The 22,474-nt window shown below is 42.8% G+C and overlaps 1 protein-coding gene across 3 annotated transcripts in view; it reads left to right on the top strand.

Annotated features, from left to right (window-relative positions):
• MYO16 (myosin XVI) overlaps positions 1 to 22,474 on the top strand; it is a 3,167,675-nt gene that overhangs the window by 2,146,591 nt on the left and 998,610 nt on the right. For all 3 annotated transcript variants that reach the window (XM_069636567.1, XM_069636564.1, XM_069636566.1), the window contains exon 22: positions 20,511 to 20,663. In XM_069636567.1, coding sequence (XP_069492668.1) covers positions 20,511 to 20,663 — 153 coding nt within the window. The remainder of the gene's footprint in view (positions 1 to 20,510; positions 20,664 to 22,474) is intronic.

The raw sequence follows: 22,474 nt of genomic DNA, 5'->3' as shown, positions 1-22,474 counted from the left end.
TCTTCCAGTTCCCAGTTTGTAATCCAGGTGTTGGTTGTCCTTTTCCGGCTAGTAATGATTTCATGTCCTGGTTTTTGAAATAAGGTCCTGAAATTATCTATCCAGGCCCGTTCTCCCACATTATTGTCTAAGGCATTATTTTGATCTTTTGATGTATTCTTGATTAATGTCCAAAATTATCTGGATTTTCTACTACAAACTGTCTTCAACATTGTTGCGGTGTCAGGCTGGTATAAAATGTCTCTTTGAGACCGCCGCCAGTTCTTGTAGATCTTAGTTGCTGCTTTCACCTGATATAGATGCTCTTGAGAGTGAGTCTTTTTCGCCAGCCGCTTTATCTTTCCTAGTTTTTTCCTCTCCATTACTAGATGTTTATTAAATTTGTGTTGATGTGTTTATTGATTGCTATTGTTCCATCTTTTTTCTTTATTTGATATACCATTAAAAGCGGTTGGTAATCAATGGTGCGTTTTATACCTGCTTCTTGGATTTTATTGCAGGAATCGTTGTAGGTACCAGTTAGCTCCAGTACTGATTCTGCCATCAGTCTAAGCCGATTGTGTGTTATTTTGTATCTTTTCTCCAGGTTGGAGTGTTTGTATGACTAGTCAATGCCTAGTCCCTTGTCCAATTCCACCCTAATGCTCTTCATATTGATTTGTCATTTGTTGGTGATTTCTTTGGTTAGCACCCAATCTCCCTACCTGCTCAGAAAGCATCTTCATGTGTGTCTCTAGAAATATTTCCTGATCCTCAAAGTAACTTCTCTGTGCTCTAGGTCTATATTGATTTGATTCAAATTTCCCGAAACCTGGTCAGGTTACCATGGTAACTTTCTGTTGACTGGATTTGGCTGGTATATCCCCCATACTCCCTTGATAAGGGCGGGGGAGATTCTGGTGTTGTTCCTGGTCAATAACCCCGCTGTGCTGTGACTAAGGCATAGGAGCATAGGCTATATACCACACTGTTAATCTTATGTTATGTTATGCTACATCAATGTAACTTATTAAGTGCATGTTCACTAAGGTATCATGGCGCTATGAATAAGAGAGATGAAGAAGGAACAGTAGCAATTGAAATAGGTAGGTTTTCAACAATTTCCTGAAGACAAGATGATTGGAAAATTGTTTCAAGGCCAGGGGGAGATCATTCACAGTCGAGGGGCAGTTACTGAGAAAGCTCTGCCTCCAATCCGAGCACAGCGAAAAGGAGGGACAACTAGAAGACCATCAGAAACTCAGCTTAGCTGTCGTGTCGGGAAGTAGCGAATGAACTTGGAACAAAGACATTCGGCCCTCTGATCATGCAACGCCCAGTGTACCAGACAAAGGGACTTAAAAATAATGCACTGGGCCACTGGCAGCCAGTGTAGAGACTGCTGCACAGGAGAAATGTTAGCCCCATAGGGGGGCTCATTAGGTCTTTCATTAGGCTGATACTGTTCTCTTTGTTGAGCCCCTATTTCAATGAATATGTCTGCATACCTTGGTTCCATTTGAATACTGTACCCATATGTCATTGTCGTAGGGTTACACCTTCATTAGGTTCCCAGTGCCTGGTACACAGCCCTTGAGTTGATTGACCTGTGGTGGTATTTGTTTATGTTAGACTGTGCTGAAAGTCTATTTGGGGAGTTTTCCCTAAGTATCTTTGACTCACGTATGCTGAGGTATCTCTTGGGTCGGTACACTGAAATACTGGCACCAGTGGTGCTGCACCCTCCGCCCATAGCCGTTCAATGCATTGGCAGTTCCTCCTGATTTTGAGACATGCATTCTTTGGCTTTCCTGTCTCCAATGTCATACTCATCCATGGCTTAATTTCTGCACCTTTGGATCAACTAACAGCTCTTTCCCTTTGATCTTATGTTCCTTACTTCTAGTCTGTGTGAAACATGAACACCCATATCTTAACCCTTTGGTCCAGCACCCATTGAATAGTTTTCTCATTTGAACATGTGTGTGCTAACTGTACTACAATCAACTGATGCAAACCATAAACAAGTTGTTCCAAAGTCATTTGAATTAATATTTCACTCTGTGTCAAATCATAAAATGTCCCTTCTTAATGTCTGTGGAAATTGCCTGGGGGACTCATCTGGTCCTGATGACAATGCATTAGCTGCCTGCTTTGCTTCTTGTATTGACATGTATGGCAAGTCATACTTCTTAACTTTCTCCAGGTATTTCTCCCGCAAAACAACATGTTGTTGAATTAGAATAAAGCCTGCCATTTTTTGTGTCGACTCTCCAATGGAAAAATCTTATATAATATTATTTTGGAACATTCAAAGTTTCATAAATCTGTAGACCTTGTAAATATGTTCCTCAATGGACCCATCAGAATCCTTTGTGAATGGCTTCATAATCTCTTTAAGCGATTTCATAACTTTAACTTGATCTATATGCAATTTAGTTCTTCTTTCCATAGCTGTAGGGTTCTTGTGATGTTTCCCCTCTTCCTTTGTAACTGTCCATTTCCTGTACACTCCACTGTTAGTTGTGCATTATTTTCCCTTCCGATGTATACACATTATACATGTCTCTTTCCCCTCAGGAAAAATCATGCCCTCCTTCTGAGCACTCTCTGCATCTCAGCAAGGCTGCAGCGCTGCACATTCCTTCCATGACAATCCTGGCTTCCAGGCATTTCTTGGCTGGTGTACTGCTGGCTCAGCTCCCATGTCTTGGACTCACAGGGACTCACTTGTTGTCCTATTGTGCAGTTCATTGTTATACAAATGTAATGTTTGTCCATTTAATTCTCAATTCTAAAACTTTAATTCCCTTATGTATAATTTCAAAGTGTCTGTGTTGTCCTTAAATGTATTTGTTCTTCTTTGCTCTTGTTTCAATCTATTGATTATTGTATTCATTTCTATGACTGGTTCCTTATATTTGGCGGCTATTTTTTTACTTGTTTGTCTCTCTGATTTTGTCTTTTAAGCACTGAACATTGTTTGACTAACTGCTGGCCCTCATTGGCTGTATTATTTTCTAGTTTGCTCACTTTTTCATTTTGATACATCACAGTTGTTTGCCATTCATGATTTCAAATTCTCAACAACCTGTTTAGGATGAATCACAGTTTGGCACCCAGCTGAATTACACTAGTTTGGTGATTCTATATAGCTGCATTTGAACAGATTAATTAGACATGAATGCAAGACAGTACCCTCTTCAGTTAAATGATCTGAAGATTATGTTTCAATTTCTGAAATTAAATGTTCATGTCAAACGTTCATAGTATCCGGTGACAATGTCCCAAAACCAAAAAACCTGGCTTCTGCATAAGCCTGCAAATCTGACATGTTAACCCCGGACATGTTTCATCCTGATTGCAGATTCTCCCTGTGCCTACAATTACTTTATTACAACTTATCATACATTTCACTTCATATAAAGCACACTACTGATAACACAATTTTATAATGTTCGACTAATGCATACTAGCTGTGCTTTGCCCGCATTGTCTACCAAATAATTTATAGGAAGAATAGCATACCTCGTCAACTTTATTAATCTTACTGTTTTATTTTAGATCTTCAGCTATGCACCAGTGTGCTTAGTACTGGAACCCATGACCTCAATGTATTCACTTCCAGAGGCAAACAGACTTCCACACACTTTCACAATTATGCATGTTATGCATGTGATCTCATTAGCTTGTATCAGTCCATTTTGTTACATAACTTGCTATGCACAGACACCCATACCTATGAAACAGCTATTTTAAAGTATACATGCAAATCAACATTTACTTTGACATGGAATTCGTAATGTTTGCGATTTGCTAGATTTCAGCATTCTTTGATTATTGTAACAACATATACAAAAAATGTTTATTTAATTTTCTGTCACTCCCTCGCTTAGCTATCATCGGATGGCTCCTTATTTTTTAACCCGTTGCGACAAAGGTAAAATCTTCCACTCAAATTTAGATCCAGCTTTTTCATTAACCTTTTGGTACAGTTAAGGTTAATGAAATGCTGCTTTGTGTCAAAGCTGACACCTTGCCAATTATTCTGCAGAGGTTTTTCATGTATCTTTGTATTTGCTTTTATACTCACCATCCAAATGATGTCCTGCCTCCCTGTAACTTGAATGGCTTTCCTCCCCCTCACCCACAGGCAGAGAGCTCCTTTCCTGCAACTCGGTAGACCTTATCCTGTCCTTGTCAAACCAACTCCCCTGAGCCAACCATTGAATCCTCCCCATCCAAACTCCAACTACCCCTCCTTGCTCCTTCTTCCTCTATTTCAACTACCTTCATTCATCTAGGCCCATTTGTATGTTTTCTTTACATTTCTCCACCTTCTCTATCCGGTGTCCCCTCTCACCATATCACGTGTCAACTTGTGTAATTTTCCTGTTCCCACTTTGACCCATGGTGACCTTTGAACAGTATTCCGCTTGGCACAACTGCCTGCTGCTTGTGGAAACATTTAGCTACATCCTGTTACTTCCCTTCTGTTGTAAGTTGCATGAACAATGATTGGCTTCTTTTAAGGTCAATCTCACCTCTGCTACATGCCCTGCACACTATGAATCTTTTTCTTCATGAAGCACTGTTGTTCAAATTTGATTTTTCTTGGGTTTTTGAAACCCTGCTCTATTTTTTCGTGGAAAACTAACCTTACTCCACACTCAAATCAAAATGTTAATTATAAAAGACAATAAAAAATCAATAAAAGAAATTGAAAAAAGGAAAGAAAATAGAAGTAAATAAAAAATTTAAATTAAATATAAACAGATAATATGTGTACCATTCAGGAATCAAATTTACAATCATCACAATTCATTTGGCAGTAACCATATCACTAGGTCGTATAATTCCCTGCAAATGGCAATTCCTTACAGTTCCGTAACAAAGCGTCCACTTGGTTACTGTGCCCCTTCCCATCATTAACATTAACACAGGGATGAGCCCCCCTTTTATCTCCCTGCTAGTTTCCCACTGGCCAATATAACTTTCCATACATTGGAAAGTGGCAATTGCATTGATTTAAGCAGAGTATTCGACAAACCATGCAAAAATCATCATTCTCAATAGTGTTAACATGGTAAACATAGGGACCCCACAGTCTCATTAATACATCTCCATATTCACGGTATTCAGGGAGGACATGTTGAGCAGTCCCCATTTCACCAGCCGGTCTACTTTCCGAATGCCCAGCTCGGGGCTATTTGCCACCAAAACTGGCAGTTTATTCATATGCAAGTGTAGCAGAAACCTTCACAGATCTGGAGATAGGCAGATATTCAGATAATCAGATAAACCTTTGGGGCCCTACATTCATAGACCAACTGTTCCACGAAGTGGTAACTCTTTAGACTAGATAAATGTGTAAAGTTTGACATCCAGTCCCATTCATCTAATTCATGAGTCATTTTGGCTTTAAGCTTAACAAGAATGTCCTCCCAATTAGGATGCCACCCAATTATCTCAAAAGTTTTTGCTTCAACTTTAGCCATATTTTGGTTGTAAGGTGGGTCTGGTTGCCTTCCCAACTATTGCAACAATGAGCAAATAGGGGCCTTCCTGGATTTCCAATATAACTGGGCCTTACTTTTACAGTCCATAGTAGATAATGATATCAGGCCCAGTCCCAACCATATAAGTTCAACGGCCACACTTGGCCCTAGGCCCCAGACATTCCGTCAAAACTTGACCTCAATGATGTTCAGCCAGTCAAAATCGACCATGCATAGAGACTCCAATCCATATATTATTGTGAAGCAAAAACTTTGTTTATAAAAGGCCAAAATCCCCCAATAGCTGTACCCAGACGCAGCCTTGACATAGCTGTATATCATATTTGTCAGAGCCATAGACTTCTGTTTTTTTGAGTCAATTATATTTTGGTAGCTACCGTTATAGTTGATGTCGAGGCCCAGCTATTTAAATGATCGCACATGCTCAATGAGGTGACCTTCAATAAACATGCTAGGGGCCGTCAGCCACATATACAAAAAGTGCATCACCTTTGTCTTGCTGAAATTAAGCACTAGATCATGATCTCAGGGATAATTATATAAAACTTGCAGGGATCAGATAGTCCCTAAAAGGTATGGTCACAGAGGACTACATCGCCTGCATAAAAAAGTCAATGAGCCGCTGCCCCTTTTAAAAATAGCCTTATCTTGCCTCATGCTGGATCTCTTGCTGCTACTTCAGCGTATGCTGGTGTTGCCTGGCCATTCCAAGATGGCCGCCCCGCATGTACTGGAGTGTCTGGGCCTTTTTTTTCCTGCTGGTTTGTGCCTGATTGGTGGGGGCTAAGGTCTTATTGGCCTATAGGAGAGCTGGCAGGCTTGGCCGACCTTCCTTTCAAGGCTCGTTTCTGGCCCCTGCCACCATTCACGTACCGAGTGCTGCTCACTCTATCCATGAAGCTGCAGGGTGCCAGTGCCCCTGCCCCTCTCCCCCATCCATTGAGAGACTAGACGCTGCACTACCCACCACCTGGATGTAAGGTAAACCCTGGGGGCTTACACTATGCAGCTGCGTGTTTAAGTGCAAATTTTGAAAATATTGCAAATCTGACTTTTACATTGTACTCGAGCAGCGGAAAGCTGCTGCCTCTTGCAAAATAGCCTTATCTTGCCACATGCTGTCTCTTTTGCTGCTACTTCAATGTATTCTGGTGTTGCCTGGCTATTCCATGATGGCTGCCTGCATGCACTGGAGTGCCTGAGCCTTTGTTTTCCTGTTGTTTGTCCCTGATTGACTGGGGCTACGGACTTATTGACATATGAGAGAGCCGGCAGGATTTGCCGGCTGTCCTCTCAAGGACTGTTCATAAGGCCTCTGTCTGCTCCCTGTCCGCTACATGGACACTCCAAGATGAGTCGCTGCCCCCCTTGCTGTTTACCTGAATGTACCGCTCCTAATTGGCTTTTGCATCTCTATGTCGCAGCCATCTTGCAACGTGGGGTTAGGCTCTATGAATGTGCCCACTGGATTGACTTTTGCATCTCTGTGCTGCAGCCGCCTTGCAACATTGGATTAGGATCCATGAATGTGCCCACTTGATTGACTTTTGCATCTCTGTGTCGCAGCCACCCTGCAACATGGGGTTAGGCTCTATGAATGTGCCCACTTGATTGACTTTTGCATCTCTGCGTCACAGTCGCCCTGCAACATGGGTTTAGGCTCCATGAATTTGCCCACTTGACTGACCTTTGCATCTTTGTGTTACAACCACCCTGCAACATGCGGTTAGGCTCCATGAATGTGCCCACTTGATTGACTTTTACATCTCTGTGTCGCAGCCGCCCTGCAACGTGGGGTTAGTTTCCATGATTGTGCTCACTTTTAACTCTTCTTTTGCACTTTAATTGTTATGTAATTACCTCTGTGCGTTTTCTATGATGTAATCACTCCCTGTACTTCCTTTCTGTAACCAGAAGCACTGTAACCAATCTCTTAAGCATTAGCGCCTAGATACCTCTGGGTTTTGTGCGCTTTATAAATAAATACATATATAAAAACATAAACCTTAGCCTCGGATATTGAAATATTGAACAACAGTGGCGCAAGAGCACAGCCTTGTTTCAGACCCTGGCCAGCTTCTATGGGCAAGGTCACTGCTCCATTGCTGTCTAATTTCACCTGTACCAATGTGTTTTCATGCAGGACATGTATTGCTGCCAATAAATCACTGATGCAGCCCAGGGCTTCCATCTTAGACCAAAGTGTATTCCTATTTACCGTATCAAAAGTGGCTTTGAAATTAATGATGGCCAGATGCAAGTTGGGTTGCCCCTGCATAACTGCAGTTTTTATTAGTGTGTCCAGTAGCCAAATGCAGTGGTCAGTGTCGGAGCACACTCTGAAGACCATTTGCAAATTCCTAAGTATGTTAATTGAGGCAACCCATACTTTGTGCCTGTCCAACACCAATGAGGTGAACATTTTGCCTGTAGTATCCAGCGTTGCCAGTAGCCTAAAATGTTCTGGCTTAGATCTTTCGCCACTTTTATATATAGGCACTAGAATAGACGTACACAAGTAGGAATCTGACATTCCTCACAAACTTTAGTATATAGGGAGGACAGGATTTTGCCCCAGAGTAACAGTGCTCCATTTATCACCGAATTAGGAAGTCTGTTCGGCTAGTATCCTTTAGTGCTTGGATTTTTCTGTCAATTTCACTCTGGTCTATCGAGAGGTCAAATCTAGGTGGTAAAGGTTTCAGGCAAGTAGTTATGTCGGGAGAGGGACCAACAGTTTGGAAGATATGACCAACCCAATCTTGTTCTACGATTCTGCAGATGACAGTCTTTCGAGGCAGAGTTAAAATTGCTCTGAATCTACCATAGCTCACGGGTATCCTTTATTTATTTTTATTTTACATTTTTTTTAAAGCGCTCACACAGTCCGCGGCCATCGAGGCGCTGTTACAGGAATTGTTTGTTTTTTGGTTTGTTTTTGGTAATTGTTTTTTTTTTGTCTTAGTTGCTTATTTATAACGCACTTAAACACCCAGAGGTTTCTAAGCGCGGACCCCGGGATTGAACCTGTGTTGCTTGGTGTCACCTTGCTTCCAAGGCGTGCACGTTGCCGCTGAGCTGTCCACCCGGGACCCAGGATCCTTGCTGCTAGTAATAGCCATCAGAAGTTGTCACTGTGCATTCCATCCTGAGTTTTGCCACGATCTGACCCAACAGCGATACCTGTTATTTGCTACCCTCCTGGCGGCCAGCTCTCACTAGGGCTAACAGCGTTGTTATTAATACCACAATGCTCTGCACTTAGAGAGTGTTTAGTATCACTGATTGCCTTATCAAAAGGATGATTCCTAACTGCATTGCCCCGTATTGCGTAATGGTCCTTTTGGCAGCCATGTTGGACATAGACTCCTTGATCCACCCTTCCGTCCCCTCCACAGTTAATAGGTCAACAAAGGAAGCAAGGTGTTCCAGATTAGTATTGAAATAGGTGTTCGCCCGTTCAATACTCTTATCTGTCCACCTAAGCCTATTTCCCCCTGTATTGGTCCTTAAATCCCCCATTTTAATATCCAGCCTCCTTTTCTGGCAGAGTTCAATATCCAAAGTGCGGATTGCATGATCGTGAAAGGGCGTCTCGCTAGCTGTTAAATTGCTGACACACCCCATGGTGCTTAGATCACACAAAAAGTAATGCAAGGTGGAGACCTTGGAACAACTTTTCCATGTATGTTTACCTGGCCTATCACCCCTGATGCAACCATTCAGCAGGTAGCATTCTCAATGCCTCATTGATTCAGTCCAGGTGCTGCCTTTCGGATTCACATTAAAGGACTCCATGATTGACTTGTTACATACAAATTCAGTACTATTAATTTCATAAGGACAGGCACACCTGGCATTCAAATCCCCCCCATTACTAGCCAATCGTGTGGGAATAGCATTTTGGCACTACGTAACAGTTCACCAACAGCGTCCATAATTTTGTCTGATTTTGATGGCCCAGGAGGGTCATAGATATTAATGATGATTAGGCTGGGCTCGTTGTTTGTGCCACCCGCTCTGACTGCCAACATGGAGGCACATCCATTCTGGGGCACTAGTCTCACATCTTTCATGTGATTTTTTTACCTCCACAATCAAGCCTCCAGACAGCTGGTCTTTATGTCGCTTAGTAGCAGGTATTTGAAAATAATAAACCCATCCACAGTTAACTGGTCAATCAACCAGCATTCCTGTAAGAGAAACACATGATGATGGCACATCAGCCCAAGCAAACCATGCTCGGTCAGCAGATGTGTGATCCCCCGGGAGTTCCAAAAGCCAATCAGTAACGATCAGTTCACCATGCTTGTGCCATTGTCATTATTCTAGCAAATCGAGTTTAGTATACCCAGAATATTTTCTTGTAGATTGGTGTTAGTGTTGGGTTTAATAAGGGGTTTACTTTTCAAATTGAGAACTTCCTTCAACTGCTGCGTAATTGGACGTGAGTCCGTATTAGGGCCAATAGACTCCTCAACAACCACATTGAGCTCATATACCAGGTCCAGATACCTGGCAAGGTATTGTCTGATCATATCAATCGTTTCACGTACGCAGCAGTAAACCCAGCTAGTAATAGATGTAGTACCCTTAACAGGCTCAACAAATCCAAGTCCTTGCTATCAAGGATCCTTAGCGGCAGAATTTTCTGAGTTATCTGGAGAAATTCAGAGCAATTAATATGTTGTTGATGCTTCAAATTTCCTTGAGATTGTTTTTGATGGTAAATCTCAATGGGTCAGGTGTAGACACCTTTTCCAAGGTTTTATCTGACACATTATATATTGAGTGATCTCGATTGACAAGGGAACTCCATCCCCAAAGGCTAGATTTGTGGTAGCAAAGTAGACTATAGACTGGTTGCAGATGCTCACCTGTCCAATCTTCATTCAGGAGCCAGCTAGTATCTGTGCCTTTTGTATTTTTTACCTTCCTGCTCTGTTTCTTATTTTTAGTTGGTTTCCTCTTTTCCTGGCTTGTTGAACTGGTACAGTATTATTAGACCCCTCATTAATACAGCATTTTTGCCATTATAGGGTGAGTTTGCAGTTTTTTCGCTCTCTGCTGTTTACGTGTCAGATATATTGTTGATGTATCAGTAATGTTTTCCAACAACTCAACTGGCTCCTCCGGTCCTTCTGTCCACTTCTCGCTATTGGCCTCTAATTGGACGTTCTTCTCAAGGGAGTCATTCACGGCATCTAGCTAGGTCGCCACAGGGATCAGAGCATCCAGTTGGTTATCACTGGCCAATTTATATACATATTTTGTGTTTAGCTCTGACACATCATGGAGGATTTTACTACACATTTTCTTAAGAACCTTCATGGCGAACTGCAAAACGGATTACTGAGCATGCGTCTCATTATGATTTGTATGTTCATCAGACCTATCCATCACCATTTCCCATCCAAATCCAGGGGGCAAAGATTAGGTGACGCTGGCAGCCTTTGGCTTGGTGCATCCTATGGGGCATCATTACGTGGATCAGAGGCAGGTGGTAACTCTTGCGAGGCCGGTAGACTTTCCTCTCCCATAGGTTCCATCACTCGTGGACACATTATAGGGAGCATTTCCAGTGATAAAGAATCTCGCAAGGTGTAGCACATGGCTAGTAAGGAGTTGCTATTATCAATTCCTGAAAAGGAGGGTTTGGTGTGGTTCAGATTAGATTATCCTGTCTCTAGTTGAGTGATTAAATCTAGGCTCTCTTGCAGTTCAGGCACAGAATGAGTCATCGGTTTTGGTAGAAAGTAGGTGGCGATATTCCCAAGTCCTGCCTCCTTGATTAAGCTTTTGCACAGAGAGCTGGTGACCAGGGTAGTCGAATTACCAGTCCTGTTCCCTTTAGCCCGCCTTTGTGCTACGCGCGGCTTCGGACTATTGACAGGTTGTGCATTCTTCCTTGGGACATAGATGTTATTGACTCGTAGCCGCAGTTTAGCCGGCATTCCAAGTCTGAGGAAAGGAAGGGCTATCAGTGCTTATTATTCTGTATTTGAGCACTGAATTCGACAGAACAGTGTACAGCCACTTCGAATAACATCTTACCCCAGCCCTAAGGACGAGAACAATTCCAGCCAGCAAACATGGAGCTTTGAACAATCAAAAAATGTCCCATGGCGTCCAGCAGTCAGGAGTAGGTCAGGCAGCTGTCACAGCTGAACGCAGCTGAACATGGCAAACACACTCTGTCCACACTCTCGCCATGCTTTGCAGTGGGCTGAAGGTCTTGTAGGATAAGCTCTGCCTAAGCTTCGACTGAGCAAATAAGACAATAGACAGACTGTCTGGGACCCGTGGCACTGCAACACATTAGCACAGTGAACACACTCTGTCCACACTCTCACCACGCTTTGCTGCAGGCTGAAGGTCTTATAGGCTAAGCTCTGTCTCGCCTCCAACACAGCAAACCAGACAGCAGACAGAGTGTCTGGAACCCGTGCCACAGCAACACGATAGCACGGTGAACACACTCTGTCCACACTCTCGCCACACTTTATTGTGCGCTAAAGGTCTTGTCGGCTAAGCTGTGCCTCTGCTCCAACTCAGCAGACAAGACAGTAGACATACTGTCTGGGATCTGTGGCACAGCAACACAATAGCACAGTGAACACAATCTGTCCACTCTCTTGCACTAATCTAAATGTTAATACACCCACTGGCCAGACTCTTTAGCTCATACATTCTCTAACACACTTACCACTAAAATCTTGCAACCATACACCTTGCTCATTCCTAATCAGATGGCCCACCAGGTCTAGTGCACAACACAAAGTCCTATACTATTCTTTTCTATCAACAATTCAAAAACAGGCAACTATTGATTCACAAACCAAGGGGTTGCTCCTACCGCTAACACGCTCAAGCTTATCCTCCCCTTCCAAGAACAGATCATTAACTGAAAATGTACATGCTAGGTTATTTGCTTCAAATGTAAAAACTACAATTGTGGTTGTTGTCCTGAAAGAATCATTTACAAATGTATAGTATGTTGTACCTCACATTTATCTCCCTTATCACTTTGGAACTAGTTCAACCTGATTTTTCAATCCGATAGGTGATTGAGGATTCAGGTGAGAAAGAGGTTTCATCTTCTGTGAATTCCACCTCTAACTGGCAGATGGGTGTAAGCTAACTGTAAGTTTAACTTTTGATTTGTAGTCAGAGATGCTTTGTGTCAATTAAAGTTTGACATGTTCTTTAAAATTATCAGGAAGAGTTCATATATTTTTCTGTACTGGTTGATTACTACACGCTTATCTCTATTTTTGTCTACAAGATCATGAATCATCAAACTATCTCTTCTCCTAGCTTCCTGCTGTTATTGCTGATGTTTTAGGAAGGATACCAGCTTATTGTAAAGCGGAAACTGCAACCAAAGCTCATTCTACCTTTCTCTAAACCAGAAAGTTAGACCAAAGTTTAGGCTAAACCAGCAAATATTTTATGTGTTCAGGGAACTTGGTGAAGATGCTGGCTACTTGAATGCTTAATTGATTAGTACATTATCCAAGATATATCCTGGAAAATATGTATTTTTTTATTTCTTTAGAATAAAGCTGAAAGATATTATCGATGTATGCAGAATATAAATAAGATGATAGTTTAGCTTGAATTATCAAAGTTGTAATGCTTTTGAACTTCAGCTGAAGAACACAATCATATTTATAATTGAGCAAGGACTGTGTTTCCATGCTCTCAATTTACAGTTTTCTTAGTTATGAATATAACAAGTCATCCTCCTTCAATGTGGAGAATGTATGCAGGACAATTTGTTCCCCAGGAGCACCTGCCAGATTGATCATTGATGCTCATGTTAACTACAGGATTTTTAAGATCGTACGTGAATTGCAAACCTATTACTGCTTTCAGGGCTAGAAAGGTGCCTAAGGGGATGTATCTTTCCAAAAACACTAAGTTCTGAAGTATATGATATGATATGATATGATGTGTCATTTAAAACGCGCCTGTGCACAAGTGTTTCTAGGCACAACAAGACGAGGGAGAGACAAGGAAGGACAAAATAACGATCTTACTAGGCCTTGTGTCATTCAGATTGCTCAAGTGCGGGGAAGAAAGGAGGGGAAAGGGGAAGTGCAGTTAACTCACAAGTGCAGCCAGAGGGTGGCTGATAAGTGCAGAGAGAAGGGACTCTAGGGTTGCAGATACAGACCCTTAAATGCTGGGGAGCACGGAGGCAGTGCAAGGGCAACTGGACATGCAGTAGCCGGGGTCCTTGTTCAGAGAGTGACCAGGTGACCAGTGCGTGGAGCAGACAGGTACATCAGCAGAGGAGAGGAAGAGAGAAAGTGGAAGCAAAAAGGAAGGTCTTGAGTTGCATCCAGAGCCGGAGGTGGTTCTGGTCAAGTTTGAGAGAGGCAGGGAGGCTGTTCCAGAGGGGGGCCCCAGCCGAGGAGATGGATCTGCCCCCAAATCTCTGCTTGGAGAAGGGTCTGACCTTCAGAGAGTTGGAGGTGGATGAGCGGAAAGCTCGAGAAGGAAGATGTTTTGAAAGAGAGAGTTGGAGGTAGAGCGGTCCTAGGCCCCAGAAAGCCTCGTTGACAATGCAGAGGGTCTTGAGGTTCATCCTTGCAGGCACACGGAGCCAGTGAAGAGATTTCAGAGTTACAATAGTTACAATAGTCCAGCCTAGAGAGGACCAGAGCTCTCGAGACAGTGAGCTTCTGGGGGAAAGTGAGAAAAGGAATAATACCTCTGAGGAGGTGCAGCTGATAGTTTGACTTCTTAGAGACATCAGAGATGTGAGGAGAGAAGTAGAGGGTGGAGCCGAAGATAAAACCAAGGTTCTTAGCCTCACAGGAAGGAGCAGGAAGAGGGCCCAGAGTGGGGACCAGAGAGCGAGAGAGAGAGAGAGAGAGACAGAGAGAGAGAGAGAGAGAGAGAGAGCGAGATAGAGAGAGAGGAAAGGAGTGAGCAGGTGTCCCAATGAGGAGGATCACAGTCTTACTGGTATTAAGGCAGAGATCATTGCCGGCACACCATTCCTGAATTGCGGCCAGACAGTCTGGTATGAGAGAAGAAGCAGGGGTATGTGAGGGGAGCTTAAAAGAATGTCATCTACATAGCATTGAAAATTAGATCAGAAAGTAGTGATGCGGTGGGCAAGAGGTGCCAGGTAGTGGTTGAAGAGCCAGGGAGAGAGGTTAGACCCCTGGGGAACACCACAAGTAGAGAGAGAGATGAAAGAGAGGAAAGACCCCAGTTGGACCTGAAAGGATCGGTCGGTGAGAAAGGAGGTCAACTAGGCCAGCGCCAGATCAGTAACACCAAGATTGTCACGGAGAAGATTGAGCAGGATGGCATGGTTGACCGTGTCAAAAGTAGAGGATAAATCAAGGAGAATGCGGACAGAAGGGAGATTACAAACTCTTTCTATGTTTCATGGTAGGATTCTAAGAATTCTCTTATGCTAACTATCAGACACGGCACAGCATCTTGCCATTGACCAGTTGCCTACAATGTTCAACGATTGTCTTTGTGGTCTAATTTCTTGACAATAACTCTAACTTCCCAGAACTCTGTGGTTCTTCATTTTATTATGCAAGGACATTTTCTTGGATTTCCAGACTTCATTGATTTTCTAATATGTGATTCTTTAAAAGAACATACATTTGTTTGTTCACTGCGATACACTGTATGCAATCTATAATCTTCAATACGGTTTTGGTAAATGGGAAGACCAGATTACATGTTTATTTCTTTTCTTACCTAGTAAGGATCTTATTGTTCAATGAAATGTCAACATTGTTTTTTATTTTTAAACCTCACATAATATGCATGTGAATCTTTTGTGATCTGAAATCCTCCAATTATTGTCCATTCTCATCCAGCCTTTATTATTATGGTCATTGTGTGGTTTCATCTCATGCAATTAACCAGTCTCTCATTTTCTTAACATCCTCATATTAGCTGTTTTAGGAGACACTTCAATTATTACATTCTAACAGCTTTCTTGCATGTTAACATTAAGTGGATCCAAGCAATGTTAACTATTTGCTTGGGCTGCACTGGCATCACACATGTACAAAGCACTAAGACTTAACACCGTTCCTCATGTGAGGCGAACATATCCATTATCAACTGAACCATATGCAACCTGCACTATGCATACAACTTAGTAATGCCAGGCCTCTCTCCTGCACTCTGGTTGAAGTCTATTGGATAGGAATCACCCCCCACCACCCTAACGTGGAGGAGTGCAATGCCAAAACCCTAGCCCAGAAAGAAGTGAACACTGCACAATATATAAACATCATAGCAAGTTAGTCAATGAAATATGCTCGCAGGTCCAGCTTGGAGTGGACCTGTAAACCCACCTTACACTTGAAAACCACCACATGCATGCAAATGCAAGACACCCTGTAACCACACACAAGAATATATTATTTGGGATAACTGATCTGTTGCAATGAATGCATCATTGGACACGGATACAGTGCTGAAAAGCCATAATAAAGGCAGTTGTAAGAATGTCATCAATCCTGGCAAAGGATTATTAAAGCAGGTGAACAATGCACATGCAACAAAATTCCATGTGCCACAGGTCTGAAATCTCTAGATTATTGTTTTAAAAATAAAATGATGCACATAATTGTGCTTCTGAGAAGAGGTTCTACTAAGCACATCCCCTTTCAAAAATGCTTCATGCCAAAAATATAGTGCTTTCGCTGCTCCAGTCTCATGGTATCTGCTGCTCCTACTTTCCAGTGACGCAGGCCAGTTCCAAAGGTTGTAGGTGCATTCCTGACCGCTGCTGGGGCAGAAGTTCCATGCAAGCAGTGGTAGCATTTTCATGTCTGTACCTCTGGTCTAAATTATAATAGCTGTCTGCTGTAATCAGTCTGGTGACAGGGTCATATTTAAATATTAGCCATGTATGGCTGTGGTATGGTGACTGATAAGGGAACACCACTTTGAAAGCCACAACAATGTTATATCATGCAAGTGTCAACTCTGTGAGCCCAGGCCCAGTTATGCCAGTTCAATATGTATTCCTTGACAGCCTGGCTATCTTCATTAATGGAAGTCAGACAATAGCCAAGATGCTGCCTCTATTTTTTTCCCAAGGAGGAAGGAAAACACCTCCTCCTCTGAAAACCCAGATACTCCCTTCAAGAAAGTTCCTGGGTGTTATTATAATTGTTCTTTTATAACATGCTTAATATCGACTGGTTCATAAGCCCGAGCTTGGGATTCGTGTGTTGCTATGCTTTGTCTTGCTTCCAAGACACATGCATTGCCCCTGAGCTATCCTCCCTCCCATCCTTGGTGTTCCAAAGGCAGCACTGTCATAACAAACCCAGCCTTACACCAGGATACTTCACACTAGAGCTCCTTGTGAGGGGAACAGGCATGAAAAAGGGTCAGGTTTAAAGTAACCAGAGGGGGAAGGTAGGCTTGAAGAGGGGACCAACCATCTTTTTTTTTTCCTTTCACTACTCTCTTCCTTCCTGTCACCTCCATTTACTGAAGAGCAATGCATGCTGGGTATGTTATCAAAAGGCAGAGGTCAATTGTTAGAACAGGTATTGGACTCTTTTCAGCAAACATTTACGCTGGCCCAGCCCCTGTCGCAGGGTACCTTTATAAGGAAGGGACGTCCTGCTTTTTCTTTGATTCATCTTTGGAGACCAGCAAGAAGAAGAATACATCTTTGGACCCTTGTTGGATGTGAAGTACATTCTAGAATCCTCTGCCATAGAAGTGAAGACAGAAGTCATCCAATGCAGAGGAGAGCTCTCCTCCCTAACCATTACCATGTCACTTTGGCGGTGAATGTCTGTTGGCCTAATGCCTTACCTGATGACTGCACTGGAAGCAGGACCATGTCACTTGAGATGAAGAAGCCACTGTAGGTGGCAACTTGGCTCCTTGGATAGGGAGTTCGTCAGAAGGACTCATCTTGTCCTAGAACCCCTAGATCAGTACTCACCTCACCCAGAAAGTCCAAGAGCATCTGGGATCTGGTTGTGTTGCTTTAGGCCACCTTTGATCCAATTCAATAGCTATTGACACCTTCCAACTGCCACAGGACACACCAGGCCACTGTTTTCACTCTGAGACAACTTTGAAGCACTTGCTGTATTTGGAGCCACACAGATTCATGCTTGACAAATTGCCATGGATCATCTTGGACAATACAAACTGCAGGCTTGTCCTTCGAGAGAGCAAAAAAACTCAAGCTTTGATTTGATCTGCTGAAAAACATCACACCTGCCATCATGAACTCTAACTCAACCCAGCAGAAGTCATTGTCTTGCTGTTGACTTAACAGCTACTCAAACCATTGGAAGACATTGATTTTATGATTCAAATGTCGACTCCACCTGTTCGGAGGCCTGCACATCCGAATTGACTTGACACCATCTCCCTGTGGAATTGCATAACCTCAAACATCGCAACATCTGCTCGATGGCAGCTAAAGTGCCAAGTAGCCTCGTTCAGTACTATAAAGATAAGAACAAGGTGCAGTAAAAGGCTCTCTCCACCTGGTCCACTTTACGGAACCCCCGTGACTTATAAGTAATTTTTCCACTTTGGATTTCAAGCATAGTCTTTTGAACAGTGACCTTGGTACACTTCCTTGCCTGAAAACCCTTGCTGAAGTAGCCAGAGTGCCAGAAAATGCACACTTCTTTCTTTTCTTTGTTCTCTTAACAAAGGTATGATATTGCTGTTTTTATTTAGTTCACTTGATTTGTAGTTCTTTAATTATCATGTACATGTTTATTTTATCTGATATACTCAGCTTTGCCCGGGCTTTCATTCCCTCATAGGTACAGGTAATTTGGTGCAGATTGGCGAAATGGTGTGGAATTGTATAAGGAACAACACTTTGCCAAGCCACAAACCCACAAACACATTATTACTTTTGCTGAAATCCGGGGAGAGGGGAGGGGTGTCTAAATGTCATGTAGCCTGTATTGTCCTCACGGTCCTAACATGTGACTGTGCAAAATGTTGTATTGTACAGATTGATGAAAATGTGTGGAATTGTATAGGGAATATACGCAAAGCTACAAACCCACACACACATTTTCACTTTTGCTGAAATCCGTGGAAAGGGAGGGTGTGTCCAAATGTCATGTAGCCAGTAATGTCCATACGGTACTAAAAGGTGACTGTGTAAAATGTGGTGCAGATTGGTGAAATAGTATGGAATTGTAGAGGGAAGCTACGCGAAGCTACAATCCCACAAACCCACACCCACATTTTCACTTTTGCTGAAATCTGGGGAAAGGGAAGGGGTGTCCAAATGTCATGTAGCCAGTAATGTCCACAGGGTCCTAACAGGTGACATGCGTAAACTTGTGTGCAGGTTGGTGAAACAGTGTGGAATTGTATAGGGAAGATAAACAAAGCTACAAACCGACCCACATTTTCACTTTTGCTGAAATCCTGGGAAAGGGAAGGGGTGTCCAAATGTCATGTAACCAGTAATGTCTGCTCGGTCCTAACAAGTGACTTTGCAAGATTTGAGGCTGATTGGAGAAACAGTGTGGACATGTATAGGGAACATATGCAAAGCCACAAACCCAATCTTCACTTTTGTTGATATCTAGGGAAAGGGATGGGGTGTCCAGAAATCATGTAGCCAATAATGTCTACAGGGTCCGAGCAGGTGCACAATTTGTTACAGATTGGTGCAACAGTGTGGAATTGTATAGGGAACATACAGAAAGCCACTAAGCCACAAACCCACACATGTTCACTTTTATATACTTAGATAGTCCTTGATTGGACATTCTTTTACTTCAGAGTCATTGTACTATTGCTGTTTGGGTTCCTACAATTAACACTCCTCCTGAGAGTATAGCTTGCCTATGTTGCCAGAACTGGTGAAGGAGGGGCACCCATCAAGCTGTGTGTGTTTGGGATCACTGTTGGTTGAGTAGTAGTTAGGAACTGACTAGGTGGATTAGCACTTGTCATCATTTCATCACAATACAGGTTTGTTTTCTAAATTGGACATTTTAAGGCATGCCTGTGCATTTGCAACTACATTTTGCACTCCAACCAATGGACCTCATTATAATGTAGGCGGATACGGTATGAACGGTGCCGGTAAGGCACCAGCACCGTTCGTACTGTACTGCGGAATTACGAGTTCTGCTCACGGGTGCCTGACAGCCTTCCAGGTCTGACATGGTGGGCTGTGCGGCACCCGTGAGCATAACTCGTAATTGCACCGGCACTGTTATCAATGGTGCCGGTGCAACCATGCTCCCCACCCCCATTCTACCTTGTGGGGCAGAATGGTGACAGGGAGCCCGGCAATACAGCCACCCGAAAATGGGCGATTACCGGCCCATTCAACTCGTAATGGGCCGGATATTGCCCAATCGCGGGTGGCGGTGCCGGTAGCGAGTTTGGCGGCAGCCATGCCTGTAAAACAGGCACGGCTACTGCCAAACTCGTAATGAGGCCCGATGTATTAGTTCCCCCAAGTAGAGAAGGGGCACAGAGAGCAGTTTGCATTTTCACTGTGATGTCCTCTTCTGCCTTGTTTGTACACGTCATGCAAAATTGTAATGCAAGTGTAAAACAAATGGATTCCTATGGAATCTGCCACAATTTAGAACGTGCTTGATAGCAGGTGGATTTCTGTCTGCAACGTTATTTGTCAGAAGAGTTTCATTTTGTACAAGGTGTAGAATGAAACTGACGACTAAAGGAGATTTTGCCAGTTTATACTCCTGAGTTACCGTTTGATTCATAATACAGTGTTTTAGAGAGACAAAGGGACTTGGATCAAAAAAGCTAATAGCTTTCTATAGCATCCAAACACTGACTATGTACTTTATGGATAGGGTATGTGCATTTGGAAGACTGCTGTATGTTTTGTGTTCATTAGACAGCATGCATTTGATTTAATCTGTTGTGTGTTTTGAGATCTATGTGTTGGCACACTCTGTAGTATTTTTCAGTCTTAATGAATGAATTACATATCTACCCCTTGTTATCTATCTATATTTATTTTTTTAGTTATGCATCAACATGATGAATGAGAAGATTCACCAGTACGTTCATGAAGTGCTTTTTCAACAAGAGCAAACCGAATGTGCGCAAGAGGGTGTTGCCATGGAAGCCGCCTATTCTCCATGGAACCAAACAACAGTGCTGGATTTTTTCTTTCAGGTATGTTTTGACATATTTATCTCAACAAAAAATCTGTAATTAGGTTTCATCTTTTTATTTTGATCTTCTCGAATGCATATTGAATGAAGGCAAAGAATGGCGGAACAAATTAATTATTGCAATTGTGTAGTGATTGGAATAGGTCATCTCATGCTTCTGTGTATCATTTTTGAGAGTGCTGTAGCATTCCATTGCCTACAAAGGTTCACAAAAGCACAAGGACAGGAGTATCTGGAATAGTTTTCAAATACGTAGTCCTTGAATTGAAAATGTGTTTATGGCTCTTGGACACCAGTCAACATGAGGGGGTTGACCAATCAATATTCAATAAGAGACAACTACCCTGGCTTGTGAATAATTAATGAGACATTAATATCCAAACAACTATCGATGAGCACGTAGGCACACCACTGGCAATCCCCATGAAGAAATGTGCAAACCACAATATTGCCAATCATCCACAAACAGAAAAAGATCCTAAGGAACCAGTACCATATTTGCGTTCAGATGCCCTCGTTCAGTGCTTCTGTTGATGTCCTGCCAGCCTGTGTTTAGTCAAGTCAAGCAAGATGGTTCACCATCTTGCTTGACTTGACTAAACAATTAGCACCCTTTCAAAGAAATGAAATCTAAACCAAAGGCCAATGTATCTAATGCCAAGTTCATAACTGACCTATTACTATTCGTGTATTATTTATTTATTAATACAAATCACAGGGAAAGCAATGCATATTTGGCCCAAAACCCTAACAGAATTTACCATTGATAACAGGGTGGAGGACATGGGTCCTTTAAAATGGGATGAGAGAATGTGACATGAAGACCAGATGTTGCAGGGGAAGGTGGAAACATAAACCAGGGATGAGGACAAGACAGAATGACATTGGAATGGGGTGGTGGAGAAAGTGCTGAATTAAGGATGGAGGAGAGACTGAAAAGTGTTGTTAGGATGTCAATGAAGGGTATGATAGGGAGAGAGGAAAACAGGGTGATGGAGTAGCATAGAGTGCTAGGAAACAGGTTCTTCAGAAAGGAGGAGACATTTGATGTTGGATTTAAATAGGGGTAGAGTTTGAGTAGTACAGAGAGGGAGAGGAAGAGGATTCCAAAGTAGGGGTGTGAGAAGAAAGAGAGAGCGGAAATGAGAGGGAGAAAAGGTGGCTCAAGTAGTGGCAAGTAGGTGGGCCAAGGATGATCTTAATGTTCGACGAGGAGAGTAGGTATCAAAATTAAGAGAAAGGTTGGGTGAGGTGAGCCCATGGATAGTTTTGAAGATGGTGAGAAGAGGTATATACTTAGCCCTTTGTTTCATAGATAGCCAGACAATTTGATAATGGGCATTGTCAAAGTGAGAAAGGATTAAAGTGTGCGGTTCACGAAGTTGATGACCAGAAGTGAAAAAGCTTATTTGGGAAGGCCATAGAGGAGTCTTGCACAGTAGTCCGATCTAGAAAGGAATTAGTAGGGGATTAGCTGTTTAGCAGTAATGAAAGGAAGAATATGCCAGATTTAGAGCCTCATTACATGGTAGGCGGTTGCCGCCGGTATTTTACCTTGTCCGCCTTGGTGGATGGTGGAATTACCGCCCTACTCCAAGGTGGGTGGGGGCGGTAATTCCCCATTCACCAAGGCCCTTCCCCATTCCCATTTTTGCCCCCATAGGGCATAATGGGAATGGGGAAGGCGCTAATTACGGTACCGCAAATTGCGGTACTGTAATTAGCTCCAAGGTCCCTTTGTGGCACCCTACCTTACCGCCTAACGTGTAAATGCCTAGTGAGGCCCTTAGTCTGGCTGCAATGACAGATTTG

This window comes from Ambystoma mexicanum, chromosome 7p (assembly GCF_040938575.1).
Source record: "Ambystoma mexicanum isolate Mex_15411 chromosome 7p, UKY_AmexF1_1, whole genome shotgun sequence".
Lineage (NCBI taxonomy): Eukaryota > Metazoa > Chordata > Amphibia > Caudata > Ambystomatidae > Ambystoma > Ambystoma mexicanum.
Note: the sequence above shows the minus strand (reverse complement) of the source record. Positions and strands in the feature narration are given on the sequence as shown.